The sequence below is a fragment of the Physeter macrocephalus genome, chromosome 16, assembly GCF_002837175.3.
Source record: "Physeter macrocephalus isolate SW-GA chromosome 16, ASM283717v5, whole genome shotgun sequence".
NCBI classification, from domain to species: Eukaryota; Metazoa; Chordata; class Mammalia; order Artiodactyla; family Physeteridae; genus Physeter; species Physeter macrocephalus.
Genome location: NC_041229.1, coordinates 14481194 through 14501186, shown reverse-complemented (window position 1 = coordinate 14501186; position 19993 = coordinate 14481194). Strand labels below are relative to the sequence as shown.

The 19993-nt window shown below is 46.4% G+C and overlaps 1 protein-coding gene and 1 long non-coding RNA gene across 2 annotated transcripts in view; one reads left to right on the top strand and one right to left on the bottom strand.

Moving 5' to 3' along the window:
* Positions 1-281: 281 nt before the first annotated feature.
* On the bottom strand, positions 282-15822 carry LOC129392870 (uncharacterized). The gene is made up of 6 exons (XR_008619570.1): positions 15490-15822; positions 13995-14081; positions 10681-10784; positions 10165-10261; positions 7757-7859; positions 282-1375 (listed from the first exon to the last, which is right to left on the bottom strand). It is a non-coding gene; the product is annotated as an uncharacterized lncRNA (long non-coding RNA).
* Positions 15088-19993, top strand: part of IL10RA (interleukin 10 receptor subunit alpha) — a 16597-nt gene continuing 11691 nt past the window's right edge. The window contains exons 1-4 of the mRNA XM_007101817.4: positions 15088-15417; positions 17479-17593; positions 18201-18391; positions 19279-19448. Coding sequence (XP_007101879.1) covers positions 15351-15417; positions 17479-17593; positions 18201-18391; positions 19279-19448 — 543 coding nt within the window. The 5' untranslated portion in view covers positions 15088-15350. The remainder of the gene's footprint in view (positions 15418-17478; positions 17594-18200; positions 18392-19278; positions 19449-19993) is intronic.

Below are 19993 nucleotides of genomic sequence, written 5' to 3'. Positions count from 1 at the left end.
GACTTTTTGTTATAAGTGGAAATGTACCCCTCCTCACACATTTATATGTTAAAGTGCTAACCCCCAGTACCTCAGAATGCGATGGTCTTTAAAGAGGTAATTAAGTTAAAATGAGATCACTGGGGTGGGCCCTAATCCAAAACGACTGGTGTCCTTATAAGAAGAGGAGATTTGAACACAAACATTTACAGAGGAAAGACCATGTGAAGGTACAGGGAGAAGACAGCCATCAGCAATCCAAAGAAAGAGGCCTCAGAAGAAACCAACCCTGCTGACATCTTTTTTTTTTAATGTTTTAATTTTATTGGAGTAGAGTTGATTTACAATGTTGTGTTAGTTTCAGGTGTACGGCAAAGTGATTCACTTATACATATACATACATTCATTCTTTTGTAGATTCTTTACTCATACAGGTTATCACAGAATATTGAATAGCGTTCCCTGTGCTATACAGTAGGTCCTTGGTGGTTATCTATCTTATATATAGCAGTGTGTGTTCATACCAAGCTCCTGATTTATCCACCACCCCCATGTTTCCCCTTTGGTAACCATAAGTTTGTTTTCAATATCTGTAAGTCTGTTTTGTAAATAAGTTCATTTGTACCTTTTAAAAATAATTAGAGTCCACATATGAGTGATATCATATATTTGTCTTTCTCTGACTTACTTCACTTAGTATGAAAATCTCTAGGTCCATCCATGTTGCTGCAAATGGCATTATTTCATTATTTTTTATGGCTAAGTAATATTCCATTGTATATATGTACCACATCTTCCTCACCTGTTCCTCTGTCAATGTATATTTAGGTTGCTTTCATGTCTTGGTTTTGTAAATAGCGCTGCAATAAACATTGGGGTGCATGTATCCTTTTGGATTATGGTTTTCTCTGGATGTATGCCAGGAGTGGGATTGCTGGGTCATACAGTAGTTCTATTTTAAGTTTTTTAAGGAGCCTCCATACTGTTCTCCATAGGGGATGTACCAATTTACAAACCCACCAACAGTGTAGGAGGGTTCACTTTTCTCCACAACCTTTCCAGCATTTATTGTTTGTAGACTTTTTGATGATGGCCATTCTGACTGGTGTGAGGTGATACCTCACTGGAGTTTTGATTTGCATTTCTCTGATAATTAGTGATGTTGAGCATCTTTTCATATGCTTCTTGGCCATCTCTATGTCTTCTTTGGAGAAATGCCTATTTAGGTCCTCTGCCCATTTTTTGATTGGGTTGTTTGTTTTTTTGACATAGAGCTGCACGAGCTGTTTGTATATTTTGGAGATTAATCCCTTGTCGGTCACATCATTTGCAAATATTTTCCCCCATTTTGTGGAACCCTGCTGACATCTTGATCTTGGACTTCTTGCCTCCAGAACTGTGAGAAATAAATTTCTGTTGTTTAAAATTTATTTTGTTATGGCAGCCCTACAAAACTAATACACTTTTTAACAGAAACAAGAGAAACCAGAAGACAAGGGAATGATATTTTTAAGGTGCTGACAGAAAATAACTGCCAACCTAGAATTCTATAATCAGCAAAAATGTCCTTCAAAAATGAAAGTGAGAACTTTCACTTCTGGACAAGATAGAGTAACGGACCATTTTACCTTCCCACCTGAAACAACCACTGCTCCCCGCCCATGGAAAAAACATATGTAATATTGGTTTTCAGGATCTTGAAATTCAGGCAACAAAAGACAAGAATCCTGAAAGCCCTATGATTGCCCCAACATGTTGCCTTGAGAGAGTTTCCAGGCCATAGCACAGGGAGGGGGAACTCGGGTAGAGCCTATGCAGCTGGGGTTCATAGGATGGAATACCAGAGAGGAGAGAGCTACACGCAGAGAGAACATCAAAGATCTGAAGGAGGTTCCCTTCAAGTATTCAGCAGAGTACTGATTAGTGTGTCCAAATGAAGAAACTACCAGAGGCCATGCAAAGAACCATCTGAAAGAATAGGAGTGAACTGTACCTGATGCTCACACAGAACTGGAAACAGTACCTGTCCCCACTATCCAGACTGGAGAAACTAATAATCCACAGGGCAATGGGTACAGTTCTCAGGATAGTCTTGCCTCAATAGAGGAGAATAATTGCCAGACTCACCTAAGAAATCACAAAAGCAAGACACAAAAGGATAAAACTTTTGCTAAGTAAACTCAATTTCATCCCTGAACACAACTCAATAATAATTATAGGAATACAAAAATATCCAGCACCCAAAAATATAAAATTCACAATGGCTGGCATACAACCAAAGATTATAAGGCATGCAAAGAAACAGGAAAACACGACCCATAATGATGAAACAATCAATCAATTGAAAGAACCCAGAACTGACACAGATGCCAGAACTGCTAGAGAAAGACATTAAGACAATTATTATAGCTGTATTTCATAGGTTCAAAAAGTTAAGTAGAGACCAAGATACTTTTATTTTTAAAAATCTCAATTCTAACTTCTAGAGATGAAAACTACAATATCATAAATGAAAAATACACTGAATGGGATTAACAGCAGATTAGACACTGTAGAATAAAAGATCAGTGAACGTGAAGGCATAGCAATAGAAACTACCCAAAATGAAACACAGAGGAAAAAATAGCCACAAAAGAAAAGAAAAGAATATCAGTGAGCTGTAGGCCAGCTTCAAATGGCCTAAGATTGGACTCCGCGAAAGATCCCTGAAGGAGATGAGAGAAGGGGGGAACAGAAAAATATTTGAAGATATGATAGCAAAATTTTCCAAATTTAATGAAAATTATAAACCCACAGGTCTAAGAAATCAACCAACCAACCAAACAAACATAAAATCTGAGCACAAGAAACATGTAGAAAACTACACCAAGGCACATTATAATCAAATTGCTCAGTACCAATGTTAAAGAGAAAATCTTAAATGCAGTCAAAGAAGGACATGTTACATACAAAGGAAAGATTAAGATAAGGATATGTCACATCAGAACCAATGTGAACAAGAAGACCATGGAGCAACATCTTTAAAGAACTAACAGGAAAAAACAATCCATCTAGAATTCTATGCCCACAAAAATATCTCTCAAAAATAAAGTTACAATAAAGATATTTTCAGTTATACAAAAGCTGAAAGAATTTTCAACCCACACCATTTTCCCCTATTATTAATATGAGAACATTTGGTTACAATTAATGAACCAATGTTGATACATTTTCATTAACTAAAATTGATACATTATTCATATTTCCTTAGTTTTTACTTGATGTCCTTTTTCTGTTCTAGGATCCCATCCAGGGTACCACATTATATTGGTTGCCACATCATATTACATTTAGTCATCATGTCTCCTTAAGCTCCTCTTAGCTGGGACAGTTTCTCAGAGCTTTCTTGTTTTTGATGACCTTGACAGTTTTGAGGAGTACTGGTCTGATATTTTGTAGAATGCCTCTCTGTTGGAATTTGTTTGATGTTTTCCTCATGGCTATACTGGAATTACAGGCTCTGGAGAAGAAGACCACAGAGGCAAAGTACTATTCTCGTCACATCATATCAAGGGTAGGTACTGTCAACATGACTTACCACTGTTGATGTTGACCTTGATCACCTGGCTGGGTTAGTGATTGTCAGGTTTTGCCACCATAAAGTTACTCTTTTCCCCCTCTTTCTATACTGTCCTCTGAAAGAAAGGCACCATGCACAGCCCACACTTAAGGAGTAAGCAGTGATGCTCGTTGAGGGTAGAGTATTTACATAAATGATTTGAAATTCTTCTACATGGGAGATTTGTCTCTTTTCCTAGTTGGGATTTTCCATGTTTTGCTCAGAGCTTATCACTGTTATCAGCCAGCGGGTTATCCAGTACAAACTATTCCACCATTACCTGAACTAGACCTTCCCACATCTAACATTTGTTGGACATTTATGCACCATGCACTGTACTAAACATCTTTTATGTATTTAATTTCATTTAATCCTTGCAATAACGTTATGCAATAAATACTATTATTCTCATTTCATTGAGAAAGAAACTGAGACTCACAGTTACTCTACTTGTGAAACCCATGGTATTCCTGGCTATGCCTTGCACACCATAGCCTAAAAATTGGAGTGAATTTCCATAGATTGTTTGTCCACCCAGATTTTGTGCTGCTTGGTAGACCCTGCTCTGAATCCTCTCCTTCACACATTTCTCAGCCTGTCTCTGAGGCTGTCTATCCTCCCTTCCCTGCTGGGCCTGGTTGTGTAGTAAACTAGGCTGGCGCCTCAGCCTGCCCCAAAGCCTACCCCAGAATCCAGTTCCATGGCTTCCCATGGGTGCCTGAACTCTCAGGCACAGAGCAGCCCCAGGGCATGAGGGGTCACAGCCTCACACCTCTGCTCACATGGAAAATGCCTTCCCGACAAAGGACAAAAACACCTCCTCACAGCTATGAAGACCTGAGCGATCTAGAAGACTGTTTCACACTCTGAACAAAATCCCCCACCCAGATGTTCAAAGGTGAGAGAGCAGGGAGGGAATTGAAGACTCAAAAGCCGCTATGGTTGGAAAAGAAACCTAACAAGACCACTTCTGGGCAGTTAACCCACTTGCACCCACAACAGCCCTTAGAGGAGGAATCATGGGTATCAATAAGGCTCAGCCAATTTTAGAGAGTTCAACCACTCAATGCTCAAGGTTTTGCCGTTCCTCACCCCACCCTAAACCTCATCTTGGGCACCACAATGGAGTAAAAACAGTACGCGGGGGCAGAATATCATTTGATATTCACAGAAGCCCTGGAAGGATGACAAGGGACTTATATTTTCACTTTACCATAGAAATGGAGGCTTAAAGATATAAAGCGATTTGCTAAACTCAGAAGAGTTAGCAAGTGTCTGACCCCATCTTTGCCTATTCACACAGATGGTTTGATGGAAAAGACTAGGGCCAGTGTCATTACCAAAACATCAAGTTGAGGCACCTAGTAATAGTGGCCAATAAACAAAGATGTAGGTGAAAACTGTTGGCCAAAAGAGTACTCCACAAAGTTGGGGGTGACGCACAAGCCTGGAATGACTAGTGTTTATCAAGGAGGGTTCTCTGGAGACAGTGTCGAATATTCTGCAGAAGGAGGGAAGAGGAGGCAGGAAGAAGGTCAGATGGGTCCACACTCCCTGAACATTCATCTGACTGCCATCTCCTGGAGCACTATGCCTGGCGTGGGGCCCCTGTGCAGAAACCACTTGGTGGCATCTACCCCGGAAACCCATTTGGATCAAGCACTGCAGGCAGCAGAACTGGAGCTGGAGTCCCAGGAGAGGAAACAATCAACCTCAGTGTTCTGCTCCCAGCCAGACAGGTCTCTGAGGGTAGCCAGCACTTGGCCTACTGCCTAGCACACAGTGGGGCCATATTAAAAGTTGGTTGACTTAGGTGCTCCTGAAAGAGACTGAAGTACAGAGAGGTGAAGTCATTCTCCCAAGGTCACACAGCAGTAAGTAGTAGAAATGAGATTCAATGCAGGTCGTCAGGCTATTCAGCATTCAAGCCCTCATGCTTCCGCCTCCACCCTATAGTCTCTTGCCTCAAGGGCCAGAAGAATGTCACTTTCTTGTCTTCATCTCTGTAACTCCCAACACAATGTCTGCCACACAGTAAGCTCTTGTGAATTTTTTGTTGATCAAAGCTTAGAGGTCTGCCCTTAACACTGAGCTCAGGGGGTTTCCTTGCTAAACCACATGGCACACTGGGCAGGAAGTGAGAGGATGAGGCCTGAGGGAGGAATGGGGAGGAAGGGCTCTAGGATACCAGGCAGGGGCCACGAGTTAGGATTGGGCTAACGGATGGGGAGAAGGCACAACAGATTGACCCCCGCACACAGTGCCTGAAAGCCACACCCCTCTCCCCATGGGCCCCACCCCAAGCCCTGCACTTCCTGCCGGTGCTGGTCATGCCCTGGTCCTGCCCTCTGTTCTGTCTGCCTGCAACACTCTTCCCTCCCCTCTTAACCTGGTGACCCCAACTCGTCCCTCAGATTTCAACTCAAGCAGCACCTCCTCATAGAAGTTCTCTTGGGCCTTTCTCACCAGGTCAGTTCCCAATTATGGACTCTCATGGCACTTACCACAGTTGCAATTTTGCCTATTATGTGGATGATTATTTGATCAACGCCCATCTCCACTTCTAAACCATAAGGCTACGAGAAGGCTCTGCTTCGCTCACCACGTCTTCCCAGTGTCCTGCAGTGTCCGGTATTGAGTAAATGCTCAATAAATATATGTTCAATCAAGGTATGATTGAATGAATACAGAAACGAATGTTGAAACTGGTCACTGTGGTAAGATAAAAATGGCTCTCCAGAAGCTATCCATGCCCTAATCCCTGGAACCTATGAATGGTCCCTCCTATGGAAACAGGGTCTTTGCAGATGTGATTAAATTAAGGATCATCAAAGTGAGTCCTACATGGACTTCCCTGGCGGTCCAGTGGTTAAGACTATGCGCTTCCACTGCAGGGGGCACAGGTTCAATCCCTGGTCAGGGAACTAAGATCCCACATGCTACACGGTACAGCCAAAAAATAAAATAAAATATAAAATAAAATAAAATGATAAGATAAAATAAAATAAAAATAAAACTATTCCTTTAAAAAAAAAAATGAGTCCTACATGTAATCACATTTAGGCTCCTGAGAAATTCTTGTAATTAAAGAGACAGGGAGATTTGACACATACACCTCACTCTGGCTGCCTTGGGTTCTGGGTCTCTCACAGGGGGACACGGCTGTACCCAAACACCTGCCAACAGGCCTCAGCCTAGTTCTTTGCCTGGCAACCTCCCAACTGACCTACAGCTGGAATGTCCCATCTGCTTCTTTTTGTCTGTGGCTGGTGGGAGTAGGTGTGAAGAGGAAAGTAGTGATGTAGGGTCAGATAGGCCTGGACTGGACCATTTGCTGAGTAACCTTGGGAAAATCATATAACCTCTCAGTTTCCTCCTCTGTAAAATGAGAAAAGACTACCTCAAATAGGATCAGATGAAGTAATAACAGCGCATTAGCCAGCACAAAAATAAACGCTAGGTTTCCTTTTCCCCTCGCTTTCAAACTAAGCATCCTCCAAGGCAAACACAGCCTCTTTTTCATTTTTGTCCCCCGGTGCTAATCACAGTGGCTGACACAGAGCAAGTACTCAGTGAATATTAGCAGATTCAAGCTGTTGACCCAAGAGGGAGAAGGGCCGTGAGGAAGATGTGGCAATAATGGACTTTGTTATCAAAGTGGGACCTCAGAGGAGCTGAGTTACTGACTTATGCTTTAGTATGTAATGACCAGAGTTGGTGTGGGGAGGAAAGTTAAATGGAGAGGGGGAAAGAATTGAGTCCTGAGCTCAAGAACACATGTAATGGAAAGAGGCTCCTAGTCCAGGAGCCAGAAGAAGTATCTCATTTTACGGTTGCACAGGGAGCATCTCCTGAGAACAATGGATGGGCAAGTATACAGTACTCACATGGAAACCCTTCTGTTAATTTATAAGTGTGGACACAAGTAGTGACCACTTACAAAAATTTCATGAACCTCAGAGCATTTATTCACTTCAGCTTTCTGAAATTAGGCTTAGAATTTCCACAATTGGTAACATTAAACATGAGTCACCTATTTGGAGCTTCATACCATACATCAAAGTGTTGATAAATGGTATATATATTTCTGAACACATTACTTAATCAAAGAATTCTTATGTGTTAAAACAAAATGTGTTTACCAAACCAAAGTTCTAAGAAGTGTAAAAATAACCTCACCATATTCAAGAACTCTAAAAAGCTGCAGAAGAAATGCTCATGTTTCTCTCATGGGTCCTAAGAAGTTTCCACTTGGGTTCCTTTGGTGTCCTGGGAGAAGGGGCTGAGGGAGGAGAGAAGGGCGGGTTAGTGCAGGCAGAAAGGAGGGGCTGCTGGCCACCAGAAAGACCAGCAGGACTTTCCGTTGTCAGTCACCCAACTGCTGGCTTGTGAAAAAGAGTTTGCAACAAGGTGAGAAGGACAACAACTCGCTTGCTCTTATGTCCCAAAAGGTCAGATGGCCACAGAATGAATCTGGGGGTGAGGCGCGAACTTGTCTATCTCACTGAGCTCCTCCTCTCTGACTCTCATTTTCCTATCAATTATAAGAACTTGAACTGCACCCTCGGACTGTAGAACTTCCCTCTTCCATGCCCCCCTCCCATGCACCCATCCACTGGGAACACGTGCACACTTTCTACGCACCATGCCCAGCTGACCTCCAATGATCATTTCTTGTACTTGTCATTAATTCTGTGAAAGAGGAAAGGCCTTATTTCCAGTATGTCCTGGGGAACGTGCTGGAAGGGAAGCAGGGGTACAGATGAATTGTCCCCCACGTAAGGATTCCAGGATTCCAAGGGGCAGCAAGATCTCTTGGAGCCATGAGGGGACGGGGAGAACAGGCTTGGGCTTATGACCTGGTCAAGATATGCTTGGCCTGGCAGTGAGCAGAAAGGAAACCCTAATCCATAAGAAAAATACCAGCAGTACTAATACCCTACACGTGTATTACACCTTAGAGTTTACAAGACACCTTACATCTAAGCTGGTCCTTAGACGTTATTTATTACAGGTTTAAATCCCCTGCAAGTACATGCTCCTGATCAGGCCAGCGTATGACTAATTTTTGTATCCCACAGGACCTAGTCAAGGGTACTTAACAAACGTTTGCTTACATTAATCCTCTCGACAACCCCAATAGGCTGTAAGAAGAGGTATCATCTTTATATTATAGGTACGAAACCTGAGACCTGGGGAATCTATGACCTGCCCAAAGTCACAGATGACAACTGACACGCTGGGGCTTAAACCCCGGTTTTAGGTCTTCCCACACAGCACTCCTACTGCTACCAGAGGTACAGTGGAATGGATACCTTTACATTCTTGAAACTGAAAAACTGTAATTCAAGGGTTACAAGCAATTTCTATATCACAGAGTAGTAATTAGGATTTGTCTTTAGGTGGGAGCCTCCCTCTGTCCTGGGTGAACCTTCTTAGTCATGTCAATAGAAAGTAAGGATATGCCCATAGTTTGGGGCAAAGGCCCAGACGTCAGTAGTGGACCCAAAGACAGGTCCCTCAGACCAAGGTCTAGAGGTTTTATTTGGCAATGTCAACTGAGTATCTCCTTAGCAGATCCATGGCCCAGAGAAGTTAGAAAAATAGGCTGTCCCATCCCACACCTGAAAATCACTGTTCTTTCTTGTGGCTTTGCTCATAGAAGACCAGGAGCCCAGACACGCACAGGAGAAGCAGGCAAACCTGGTCTCTTCCCCTCCGTGGAGGAATGGCTGTGCAGGGCCCTGGATTATGCTTGACATGCCACTGTCTGGGCCATACAGATGCTGTCCCACCTGTGCTGTTATCTGAGGCTAAGGCAGACTTAAGGAAATATGCCAGTAACTAGCCCTTTGTGGGCCATTAGAGCCACACTATACCTTGGGGTGGGGCTAGGAATTTCCCTTGAAGGATATTGATACTCTTCCTGTGAATCATCTTAAAGCGAGAAATAAGAAGAAGTAGCGGGCTTTGAGCAGGGAAAGGAAGGCCTCTCCCCTCTCTGGGGGCAAGAAGGTTGTTCAGAGAGGCCTGGAGATTTCCAAAGGGGGGAAGCTAACTTGTTTCTTCCTGCCACAATGACTGCCAAGAGCTTAAGGAAAGGTTTCAGAATGGGACCGAACTGGTGGGAGCTCCGAGTGGCTACTTCTTAAAGGAGTTGAAAACTATCTCTTTGGTACTTCTGCTATTTGCAAGCCTCCAACAGCAAGTCAAAATGTGATAGGCCCTGTGTCCACAATTGAAGTGAGCAGCTGCAGCCCAGCACCATGAGACCCTAGGAGGGGAGGTGTGAGATTGCCAGGAGAGCCCTGGCCATGGGAGACTTCCCTGGAGAACCCCACAAGTTCTCTGGGAATGGAAACCCAAGAGCAGACGAACTTCTTCCCTTTGTAGGATAGGAGCTCAGACTGCTGTTAAGTTTAGAATTAAAGGGAAATGACACCCCTAAAAACTGGAGAAGTCAAAGTCATCTGGACTACAGAAGGAAAACACAGCTGTTTCTTGAAGGGAATGGGATATTTTTGTCAGTGTTCTTAATCTCTCATACCCAGGTCCATGAGAGCAATGGCAAGGGACTAGGTGCTCACCCTTCCTGATAAGATGATTGGAGGCGAAGAGGAGTCCAGGGGTGGTCAAAGGCCCCAGTTGTCCTGTAGTGGGGTGGGGTTCAGCACAACATACAGCCTGGAGAAAGGATAAGTGAATGCAGACAAGGGGAAAGGGCACTGGCTCCCTCGAGTTAGTATGAGGCCTTTCTGCTGAATATTTCTACTAACCACACCCCCTCTTATTTGGGAAGCCTTTATCAGTTGTCAGAACACCTCTGTATCTGGCCTTGCAACAGCCCAGGAAGGTTACAATTCTTCCAATCCTGTCATTAGCTAACAGAGGTAAAGGGACTGGTGCAAGGGCACACACCTGGCAGTGGCCAAGCTAGGGCGAGAAATAGGTCTCCTGTTTCTGAGGCCCACAGGCTGCTCCCAGCAGCCTTCTGGATCTTGACCACTGGCCAAGAATGATATCCCGAGTAGACTGCAGGCTTGAGATGGCCCTTGACCCCAGCTCTGCTGATTCAAGAGAGATTAGCAGGGGAGGTCCCTCACCTGGGAGACCAGTATTTCTTCCTCTTTTCTCTTTGCTAGGGAGCACAAAACATGACACGTGATTCACATGGTCTTCGTAGTTCCACAAGCTTATTTGTTGGGGCCTGTCAGGCAAAGAGTTGAACTTCAGTCAGATCAGGGTTTTGATTCTGCCACTAACTAGCTGAGTCACCTTAGCTAGTTATCTCTGTACTCTGGGTTTCCTCTTCTATTTAAAATGCAAATCTGCCATGTCTCTCTCCTGCCCAAAACCCTTTAGGGAGGCCTATCACCCACCCAACTAAAATTCAAGCAACTCTCCATTCAAGTCTGAGCCACCATCTGAACAGAAGAGAGAGGGACATTCAGAAAGGGGTTCTGTCCCTGCTGAGCTCTTTTATTCTCATCCAGGAGAGAGCCAGGCAGACGGTGAATGGATGTGGATGTTAATTCGGTTCTGTAACCAACAGCAAGAAGGGTCCTCCTGGGGCTGGGCTGGCCCTTGATGGCCTCTTGACCTCACATCTGTCATTCTCCTTGACCCAGTGACTACCAAGTATCCCCAGGCAGCTTCCTTTTCTCTGATTTCTTCTGGGGGTTGGTTCCACTGAGATCTCTCTCCCTTTTATGTTTAGCTCTGACACAGTGATCACAAGGCCTGGAACTTCCCTAATCACCAGTCCAGGGACAGAAACTGCAAGCCGTGTCTGTTACCACACTCGAGCTGGACTTCCTGCCGCTCAGATGCCCACCCTACCCCACAGTGGTGCCCATTCAGAAGCATCAACCTGAAGACCAAGATGAAGTAGAGCGAAAATGGGACAATGGAACCATCCAAATCCCAAAACTTGTCCTAAAATTTTCCCAGTGTGTCCATGGGGGCAAGGCTCTGCCCACATGTTCTCTGGGGCTCCTCACCTTCCGTATTCTCACCATACTCAGCCCTGAGCTGTTCCTCCTCCCCTACCCTCACCCTCCTCTCTTTCTCTCTCTCAACTCAGTAGACATTTGTCTTTTCCAAGAACTCTTCCAAGACTGGGAAGGGCATTTTTTATATGGTGGCAAAAGCATGAGCTCTGGAGTCAAACAGACCTGGACTGTAATCTTAGTTCTGCCACTAAGTGGCTGAGTGATGCAAACAAGTGATGCTGTCCCTGACTTCACTTCCCCATCTGTAAAACATTAATAATTATGTCAATCTAGCGGGGTAGTAATAAAGATTAAATGAGACAATGTTTGCACATTAATCAGGGGAGTTAACATTAGCTGCTACAACAAAAATTCCAAAACCTCAGTGGCTACATACAAGAAGAGTGTGCTCCACACTCAAGTCACAGGCTGATGTAGATTGGGTGTCTTTCCTGCATAGCTCCCCTCCAAGAGGTGATTCAGGGACCCAAGCTCCTTCCATCCCCTTGGAGTCCTCCACGAGGGCCCCTCCACTGGCTGACAGAATAGCAAAGACAGAGTTAGAGGCCAGGCCAGGAAGTGGCACCCATCAATTCAACTTTACATTGGTTAAAACCCAGTCACATATTCCACCTAATTGCAAAGCAAGCTAGGAAATGTAGTTGTCATGTGTGCCCAGGAAGAGGAAATGGAATTGCTAACCATCTAGCCAGTCTCGGATACAACATATTAAGTATTTAGCAGAATGACTGATACGTAGTAAGAGCTCAATAAATAAAAGTTACTATTATAATTACTTTCTATTATCTGTCCCAATACTGGTATGAATACCAGAAATCACTGAACCTTAGGTGGACTTTTCACAACACTGAGATTGAATAACTGAATACAAACCAAAATAAACACTGACTTTCTTAAAAGAAAAAGATACAGTAATCGTATGTCTGACATAACTCCTGTTCTAGGTGCTTTCTTTGAGGCACCAGGATACACTGGAATAGTCTACACTCAAATGCTGACTCTGCCCTGAGCAAAACATTAACCTATGTCAGTCACAGTGGTTTCCTCTTCTTAAAATAGGAATGTTAATTTACTCACTTTACAGGATTCTTTTAAAAATGCCATATTCCCTCATATCTAAGCATATACTTCCCTCTGTCTGGAACACCTTCCTTGTCCCCTCTTCACCCAGCTACCTCCTACTGATTCCTCAGGTCTCAGCTTAGATGTCACCTCCTCCAGGAAACCTTCCTTATCCTTGACCCCAGTTGTGGTAGAGTGTCTGTTTCCTGTGTCCCCATATGAGCCTGTATCTTCCTTCCCAAAGCACTTACCACAGCATATTAAAAATCTCTGTTCACTTTCTGTCTCTAGCTGAGTGCTCATTTCTTGTGGAAAGGGACCTTGTTTTCATCACCATTTTTTCCTCAGCCTCAACAATGTGCAGGCACATAATATCCCCAGGTTCATAATGATATGCATTAAATGTATGTCATATGAATGAATTAAGAAATCCTGATCCTTCTTCAAAATGGTGAGGGGGTATAGACTTGTAAACTCTTACAACTCAACACAAAACTAAAAGTAAAGACAAGTTCAGAAAGACACAGCGCAGCGTACTCCTTGTAAAGGTCAACGGGAACTAAGAAGTCATTTCAGACAGTAGCCACACCCTTGGGTCATGCCTGGGTACTTCTGAGCAATTGGCTAACTTTTAATCTCTCAGTTGAGCAACAGAGGGTGCAAAAAATATCATCACACATTAAAAACCCTGGGACTCTTCCTCCAGGCTGATGTAAGAGTGTGGCAACTAGAGCTGTCCACTTAGGGTGGCCCTGACTGACCATGTGTCCTGCTGGGCTTGCATATACCACTCTTCACTATCCATGTAGCTAGTGCATCCCTGACCTTCACCGACCACCACCAAAAAATGAGGTCTTGGGCTTCCCTGGTGGCGCAGTGGTTAAGAATCCGCCTGCCAATGCAAGGGACACGGGTTTGAGCCCTGGTCCGGGAAGATCCCACATGCTGCGGAGCAACTAAGCCCGTGCGCCACAACTACTGAGCCTGCGCTCTAGAGCCCGCGAGCCACAGCTACTGAGCCCGCATGCCTAGAGCCCGTGCTCTGCAACAAGAGAAGCCACAGCAATGAGAAGCCCGCGCACCGCAACAAAGAGTAGACCCTGCTCGATGCAACTAGAGAAAGCCCGCGCGCAGTAACGAAAACCCAACGCAGCCAAAAATTAATTAATTAAATTAATTAATTTTTTTTTTTTAATGAGGTCTTTCTAGTCCCAAGGTAGATCTTCAGATACAGGATGGGACTTCCATCCCACCCCCCGCCCCCCATACACACACATAGTCTGAAGCACATGCCACCACCCAACAACAGTGAAGTGGACAGTTTGTCTCCCATGCCCAGATACCTTCCGTGCACCTGGAGTGAAGTGTCAGATGAGCCAGTCGACAGAGGTATGAGTGACTGATGACGTTTACCCAGTTCTCCCGGAGCACTATTACCCAGCAGGAAAAAAAAAAAAAAAAAAATGTGGTGCTCCAAGGACAATGGTGCTTCAAGGACAAAGGACGACCCTGCCTGAAAAAGTGTCAGCGTTACACCCCCTACCGGACTCTTAATCGCCCTCCCCACCATGTTGCAAAATGGTTAGGAAATTTCTGAGCCCACCTGGGCAACGGGACCTGTCCCAAATAAGGAAAGGCATCTGCCCTGGCCCACTCCCACCCTATAGAAGGAAGGTATATGTGCCTCGACCAATCAGTAAACGAAATTTTCACCTCGGGCCGTTCCTTTGTTTTCTGGCTATAAAAACTGATCAATAGCACATGTTCTGGCTCGACTCTCCCAGACTACTAGGAAGTCGACCCGATGTTCTGGCAGCGACCCTTCCCTCTAATAAATTCTATATTCTTTACATTCTGCCTTGTGTCTGGAAATTCTTTTCCAACCCACGTTCGGACCACGACATTTCTGTCAAATATCATTAGCCAGAATTGGAACATACGTCCCTTCCCAAGTCAATCACTGATAAAGTGAATGGAATCACCAGTTTCGGCTCATACTATATCACGACCCTTCCCTCTAATAAATTCTATATTCTTTACATTCTGCCTTGTGTCTGGAAATTCTTTTCCAACCCCCGTTCGGACCACGACACAAACCTCTAAACATGAGATTTCATGGCAGGCGAGGGAAACCAAAAAAGGCTGGAAGACGTCGTCGGCACCCCTTCCAAAATGTTAAGCAGGTAGAGGACTGCCTATTTTACTGTTGGTTTAGCTCAGCCCTACATCAAGGTACTTGGCAGCTCCAAGGCTCCCACACGTGTCCTCTCACACATCCCCCGAGCACCTGGGAAAATCTCCTTCCCAACTCCGCGCAGCTGCGGATTCCAAGCCTACTCTTCCGTAAAATTTGCTCTGACGCCCTCACCCCACCTTCCGCAATTACACCGGGGGCCCCGGGAGGCGAGGAGGGTGAGAGTTGCCCAGAGCCCTGCTCCCGCCCCGGGACAGCATGCACAAGCCCTGTCTCTGCTTCCTCTCCACCTGCCTGTGCCGACCGCGCTCCGCGAAGGTTCTGGCTCCCTGACGCTGCGGCTCGGGGGCGGGGCGTCTCGAGGCTCCGCCCCTCTGACGTCAGCCTAGCGGGGCGCTTCCTGGCAGGCGGCAGGTTTCAGTCGCAGTCCCGCAGAGCGGCGACTGGAGGCAAGCATCCCGGCTCTGGCTTCTGCTCCCGCTCCGGAGGATGCGGCTCGACCAGGATGCTGCCGCGCCTGATAGTGCAGCTTGCGGCCCTCCTCAGCCTGCTCCTCGGCTCTCGCGCGCACGGTAAGGATCGGGGTCTAGCCCTGCCCTCTCCGCGCCTGCCCCGCTCCCTCTCCTACCGGTCGTCACTCCTACATTAAAGTTCTGAGTCCCACGGAGAATCACGTCTGGTTGGCCCTCTACGGAGAGGGGCGCCCATTATCTCCCCGCTCCCCGAATCTCCCTCATTCTGGCAAGCCTGGGTCTCAGGCTCACCCGTTGTGGACGTGGAAGAGACTGAGATTGACTAGGGGAGTGGGGAAGTATGGATAGAGAAGTTAAATGACCCCCGCCCCAAGTCACCGTCCACCCGCCTCCCTGTGAGTCATAAATTCCTCTGGCTTTTTTGTTGTTCTAGTTCAAATGAAGGGACTGCTGGTCCCTCTGGGAAATTCCTTTGATCTCAGTCTGACTCTATCTTCCCTTAGCTCTCCAATTAATCTATTTCTGCCCCGTGCCATGTCACCCTATCTCAGCTCTTTTCCCCCACTATTACCTGTCACCCCCATCGGATCATCCCTTCTCCTTCTTTAGCCCCCAGTGCTTTCCCACTGCCACCTGCCCCCCTCCTCCCTACTGCTACTCCTTAGCTCTCCTAACCCAGCCAGAAATCCTGGAAAGTTTCTGCAATTGAAAAGGCTAAATCCTGAAGGGAGAAAATGAAAGGGCCGGGGGCTGGAGGGACCAGGAGCGGAGGCCGGGAGAACAGGGACTGAAACTGCTTCTACATGACGCCAGAATACGAAGTAAAACATGCAGTCACCATTCACATGATAGCGAGCTGAGCTGGGGATGTGCAGCCCAAACACCACAATGACCCACTGTGTTTTTCACTTTCCATATACTGTTTTGAAATCGAGACACAGACTTGAGGATCAAAGACAGTATAAGAAAGAAAGCAAGGGACCGGGACAGATGTGCTTTCTAAGTGAGAATGACAGTCAGAAAAAAGAAGCATTATTAGAGAGATGATGAGAAGTTGGAGAACAAGGGAAGCCTGGGAGTCGCTGTCAGCTGGAGAGACATTAAGGGATCAAGGAGGAGAGAAGAAGAGCTATTGCACTTGATCGGCAAGACTCTTAAAGTAGGTGTATTTATCACATTCTTAAAAATGAGAGAACAAGTTCAGAGAGGTTAAATGATTTGTCTGAGTCACACTAGCAAGTGCTAGTTTGAGGCTCTTGAAGTTAGTTTCCCATGGTGAGAGGTGTGGCTGGCCCTGAGGGGAAGACAGGAGGTGGAGAGAGGCACTGGTACTTAGCATATCACCTTGGAGCCAAGGGTGCCAGCTCTTTGTGGAAACGTCCTCAGCCCAGTCTAGACCCAGGACTGCCTGTCCTACTCAGCCTAAGGCTGGGCATCTGGCTGCAGTAAAACCCTCCTAGAAGTGAGGGGATGGGACAAGCACTCAGCTTGGGGTTCTGTGAAGAGAAACAGGTAGATGGCAACTAGCAGGATATCTGTGTACCCAAAGAACTCCAGAGAGGGGGGTCTTGAGCTAGAGCCAGGGCTGGGGCCAGGATGGGGACCAGGTGTGGGGATGGGGAGCAGGCCTTGGGATGGGGCTGGAGCAGGGACAGGGATTGGACAGAGCCAGGGACCAGGTCATCTGAGAGCTCATTGTGGGCACATCTTAGCCCTCAGCCCCTGCCTTCTTGCCTGGGATGCATCACACCCACCTTGGCTCTTCTCAGCCAGCACTTCTGCTTCTGATCACCTACAGCACAGGACAGTGATTTAAGGACACTATACTAGCTCTGGGATCAGACACATCTGGATTCAAAGGCCCACTCTACCGCTTACTACCCCCATTGACCTTGGGCAAGTCACTTAACCTCTCTGGACCTTCATTTCTTCTCTGGTAAAATTGGGGTAATAAATGCCTACCTTGTAGGATTACTGTGATAATTAAATGAGACAATATATGTAAAGTACTTAGCTGAGTGCTCAGCTCAAGGTAAAGTGCTCAGTAAATGGGGGCTGTTAGAATGCCTGCCATCATCACCACCATCATCTCCTCCCTGGTGGGGAGGTGGAGGGGGCCTCCGCTAGCTCTGGTACTGACACTGTTCTCCCTGCGGACAGAACTGCCCAGACCTTCATCTGCATGGTTTGAAGCAGAATTTTTCTACCACGTCCTCCACTGGACTCCCATCCCGAATCAGTCTGAAAGCACCTACTATGAAGTGGAGCTCCTGCGGTAAGCAAAAGGGAGGATGGAGAAAGGAGGGAGGTAAGTGAGGGAGTGGGTGAGTCCATCCCCTTCTACCCACCCTGCCGTGGAAAGATACCTGCCTTGTTACTGAAATGACGCCAGGAAGGACCCTGGCACATATCCATCAGTTGACAAGTACTGATCAAGTCTCATATGGGCAGAGTAGTGTGCTGGAAGCTCTGGGTGAGAAAGCCAAGGTATTGCCTTTACCCTCAAGATTTTTCCATCTTATTGGAAAAACAGGAAAAGCATCCATAAGCCAGTTGGAGAACAAGGAAGCCCTAAGGACTACAGATGTAGTTGGGAGAAGGGAGGAATTGGGCTGTGTTGCAGGGAGTGGCAAGTCTTCCTGGAGGAGTTGGCGTTTGAGCTACTCGTATTCCAATCTAAGAGTCTTCTAGAGCACAGAGAAATTGATACAGAGTCCCAGAACCAAGGGAGATCCCCTTGCAAGTAGATGCCCCAGACTAAAGGGAATACCCTGAGGGCTATACCGTCATGAGAGCTCTCCCCTGGCCTCTTGCTTCTCTCCTAAAGGAGTTAGGTTTGAGCACAAGTTACTCTCCCAATGCCTACCCCGCTATCTCCCCAGGTATGGAGTAGAGCCCATCTACTGGAACCCCATCCGCAGCTGTAGCCAGACCCTGGTGCTGTCCTGTGATCTCACCATGCAGACCCTGGACCTGTATCATAGCAATGGTTACCGAGCCAGAGTCCGGGCAGTGGACGGAGGCCAGCACTCAAACTGGACCTCTCCCAACACCCGCTTCTCTGTGGATGAAGGTGCTTTTCCTCCCTGGGACCTAGAACGTGGCTTTCAGGGTCCTTTCCAGCCAGAAGTTCTAGTCTAGACCTTTTCTCTCCGTTCCCATAGCTTGCCACATCTGCCTGGTTTCCTGACCGGGGATTTAGTTGCCCAAACAAGCCTGAGTCAGGACTTTGGAGAAGGTTTAGATGAAAATAGCCAAGTTATTCAAGATTTAAAAGGGAACTGGAGTTGTTTATCCTACAGAAGAGAAGTCTTGGGGTGAGTTGGGGCAGCTGAGTCACGAGGGCCAGGTTGGTGTACTTGTAGGGTTCTGGGAGAGGAAGCAAATCCATAAGCACTCAGCATAGGGCAGCAAGCTGGAGGCAGAATTTCGATCAGGTCCTCCTCCCTTTAAGAATTCCTCGGGGTCAGGGTGTGAGGCTTTGAAGCAGGGAGGTGCTATTGAAGCAAAGTTGGGAGTTTCTCTCTGCAGAGAGGAGAAAAGAATAAGCCCCAAATGTGATGGGATTCTTTCCTTCTGCAGATTGGGACTGGCTGTGCTCTATGTGTGTGGCAAGGCTTCTCTGCAGAATTCAGAATGATGCTCTTGCAGGTCATTGTCTCCCAAATGCCTGCCCACAGGCCAGTACTCCGCTGACTGCAGAAACATCACTGAAGAGTGTGTTTAAAAATAGACGTTTCCAGGGCCCAGCTTCCAAAATTCAGATTCACTGTGTCTTGAGTGGGTCTGGGCATCTGCGTTTTTAACATGTTCCCCAGGAAATCCTTATGTTCTGCCAGGTTGAGAAACCTGTAGCCCAGGTTTTAGGGTGGGTCAAGCTTGACCCTGGAGGCCAGGTATGGATGGGGTGCCCAGGCCCTCCCCAGCCTGCAGGCCTCATGGTTTTGTCTCCCGACTCAGTGACTCTGACAGTTGCTGGCGTGAAGCTAGAGATGCACGATGGCATCATCCTTGGGGTGATCCAGCTCCCCAGGCCCAAGATGGCCCCTGCAGGCGACACATATGAAAGCATCTTCCACAACTTCCGGGAGTATGAGATTGAGGTTCGCAAGGTACCAGGACGATATAAGGTATGGGATTCCCCAAGGCCAGGCTTCCCTGTCACCTGGGCCAGAAGTGCCTTCTGTGTACCCCTGGGGAACTTTTCCAGCAGCGTTAAGAGAGCTTGTGGGGCAAGTGGGGGGAGCTGAGATGGCCTCAGCCCTCAAACCTGTGCTTCTGCCAGGTGGCAGGGAAGACAGTGCCCGCTAGGTGTCAGGCAGCACAGGAGATGTTATAACTATTGCTTCCAACCCCCTTGCAGGTGGGGATTTTATTCCATGTTATAGATGGGGAAATGAGGCTCTCAGAGGCTATGAAAATGCCCAAGCACACTCCCATAAATGGGGGATCTGGAATCTGCAAAATCCATCCTCTTTCCTTTCAACCGCAGTTGATTCTAGCCCCTTCTGGGATGGTCCTCAGTATCTATAAAATACTTCCTTTTCACTTTTTTTTTTTTTTTAACATCTTTATTGGAGTATAATTGCTTTACAATGTTGTGTTAGTTTCTGCTGTATAACAAAGTGAATCAGCTATACGTATACATATATCCCCATATCCCCTCCCTCTTGCG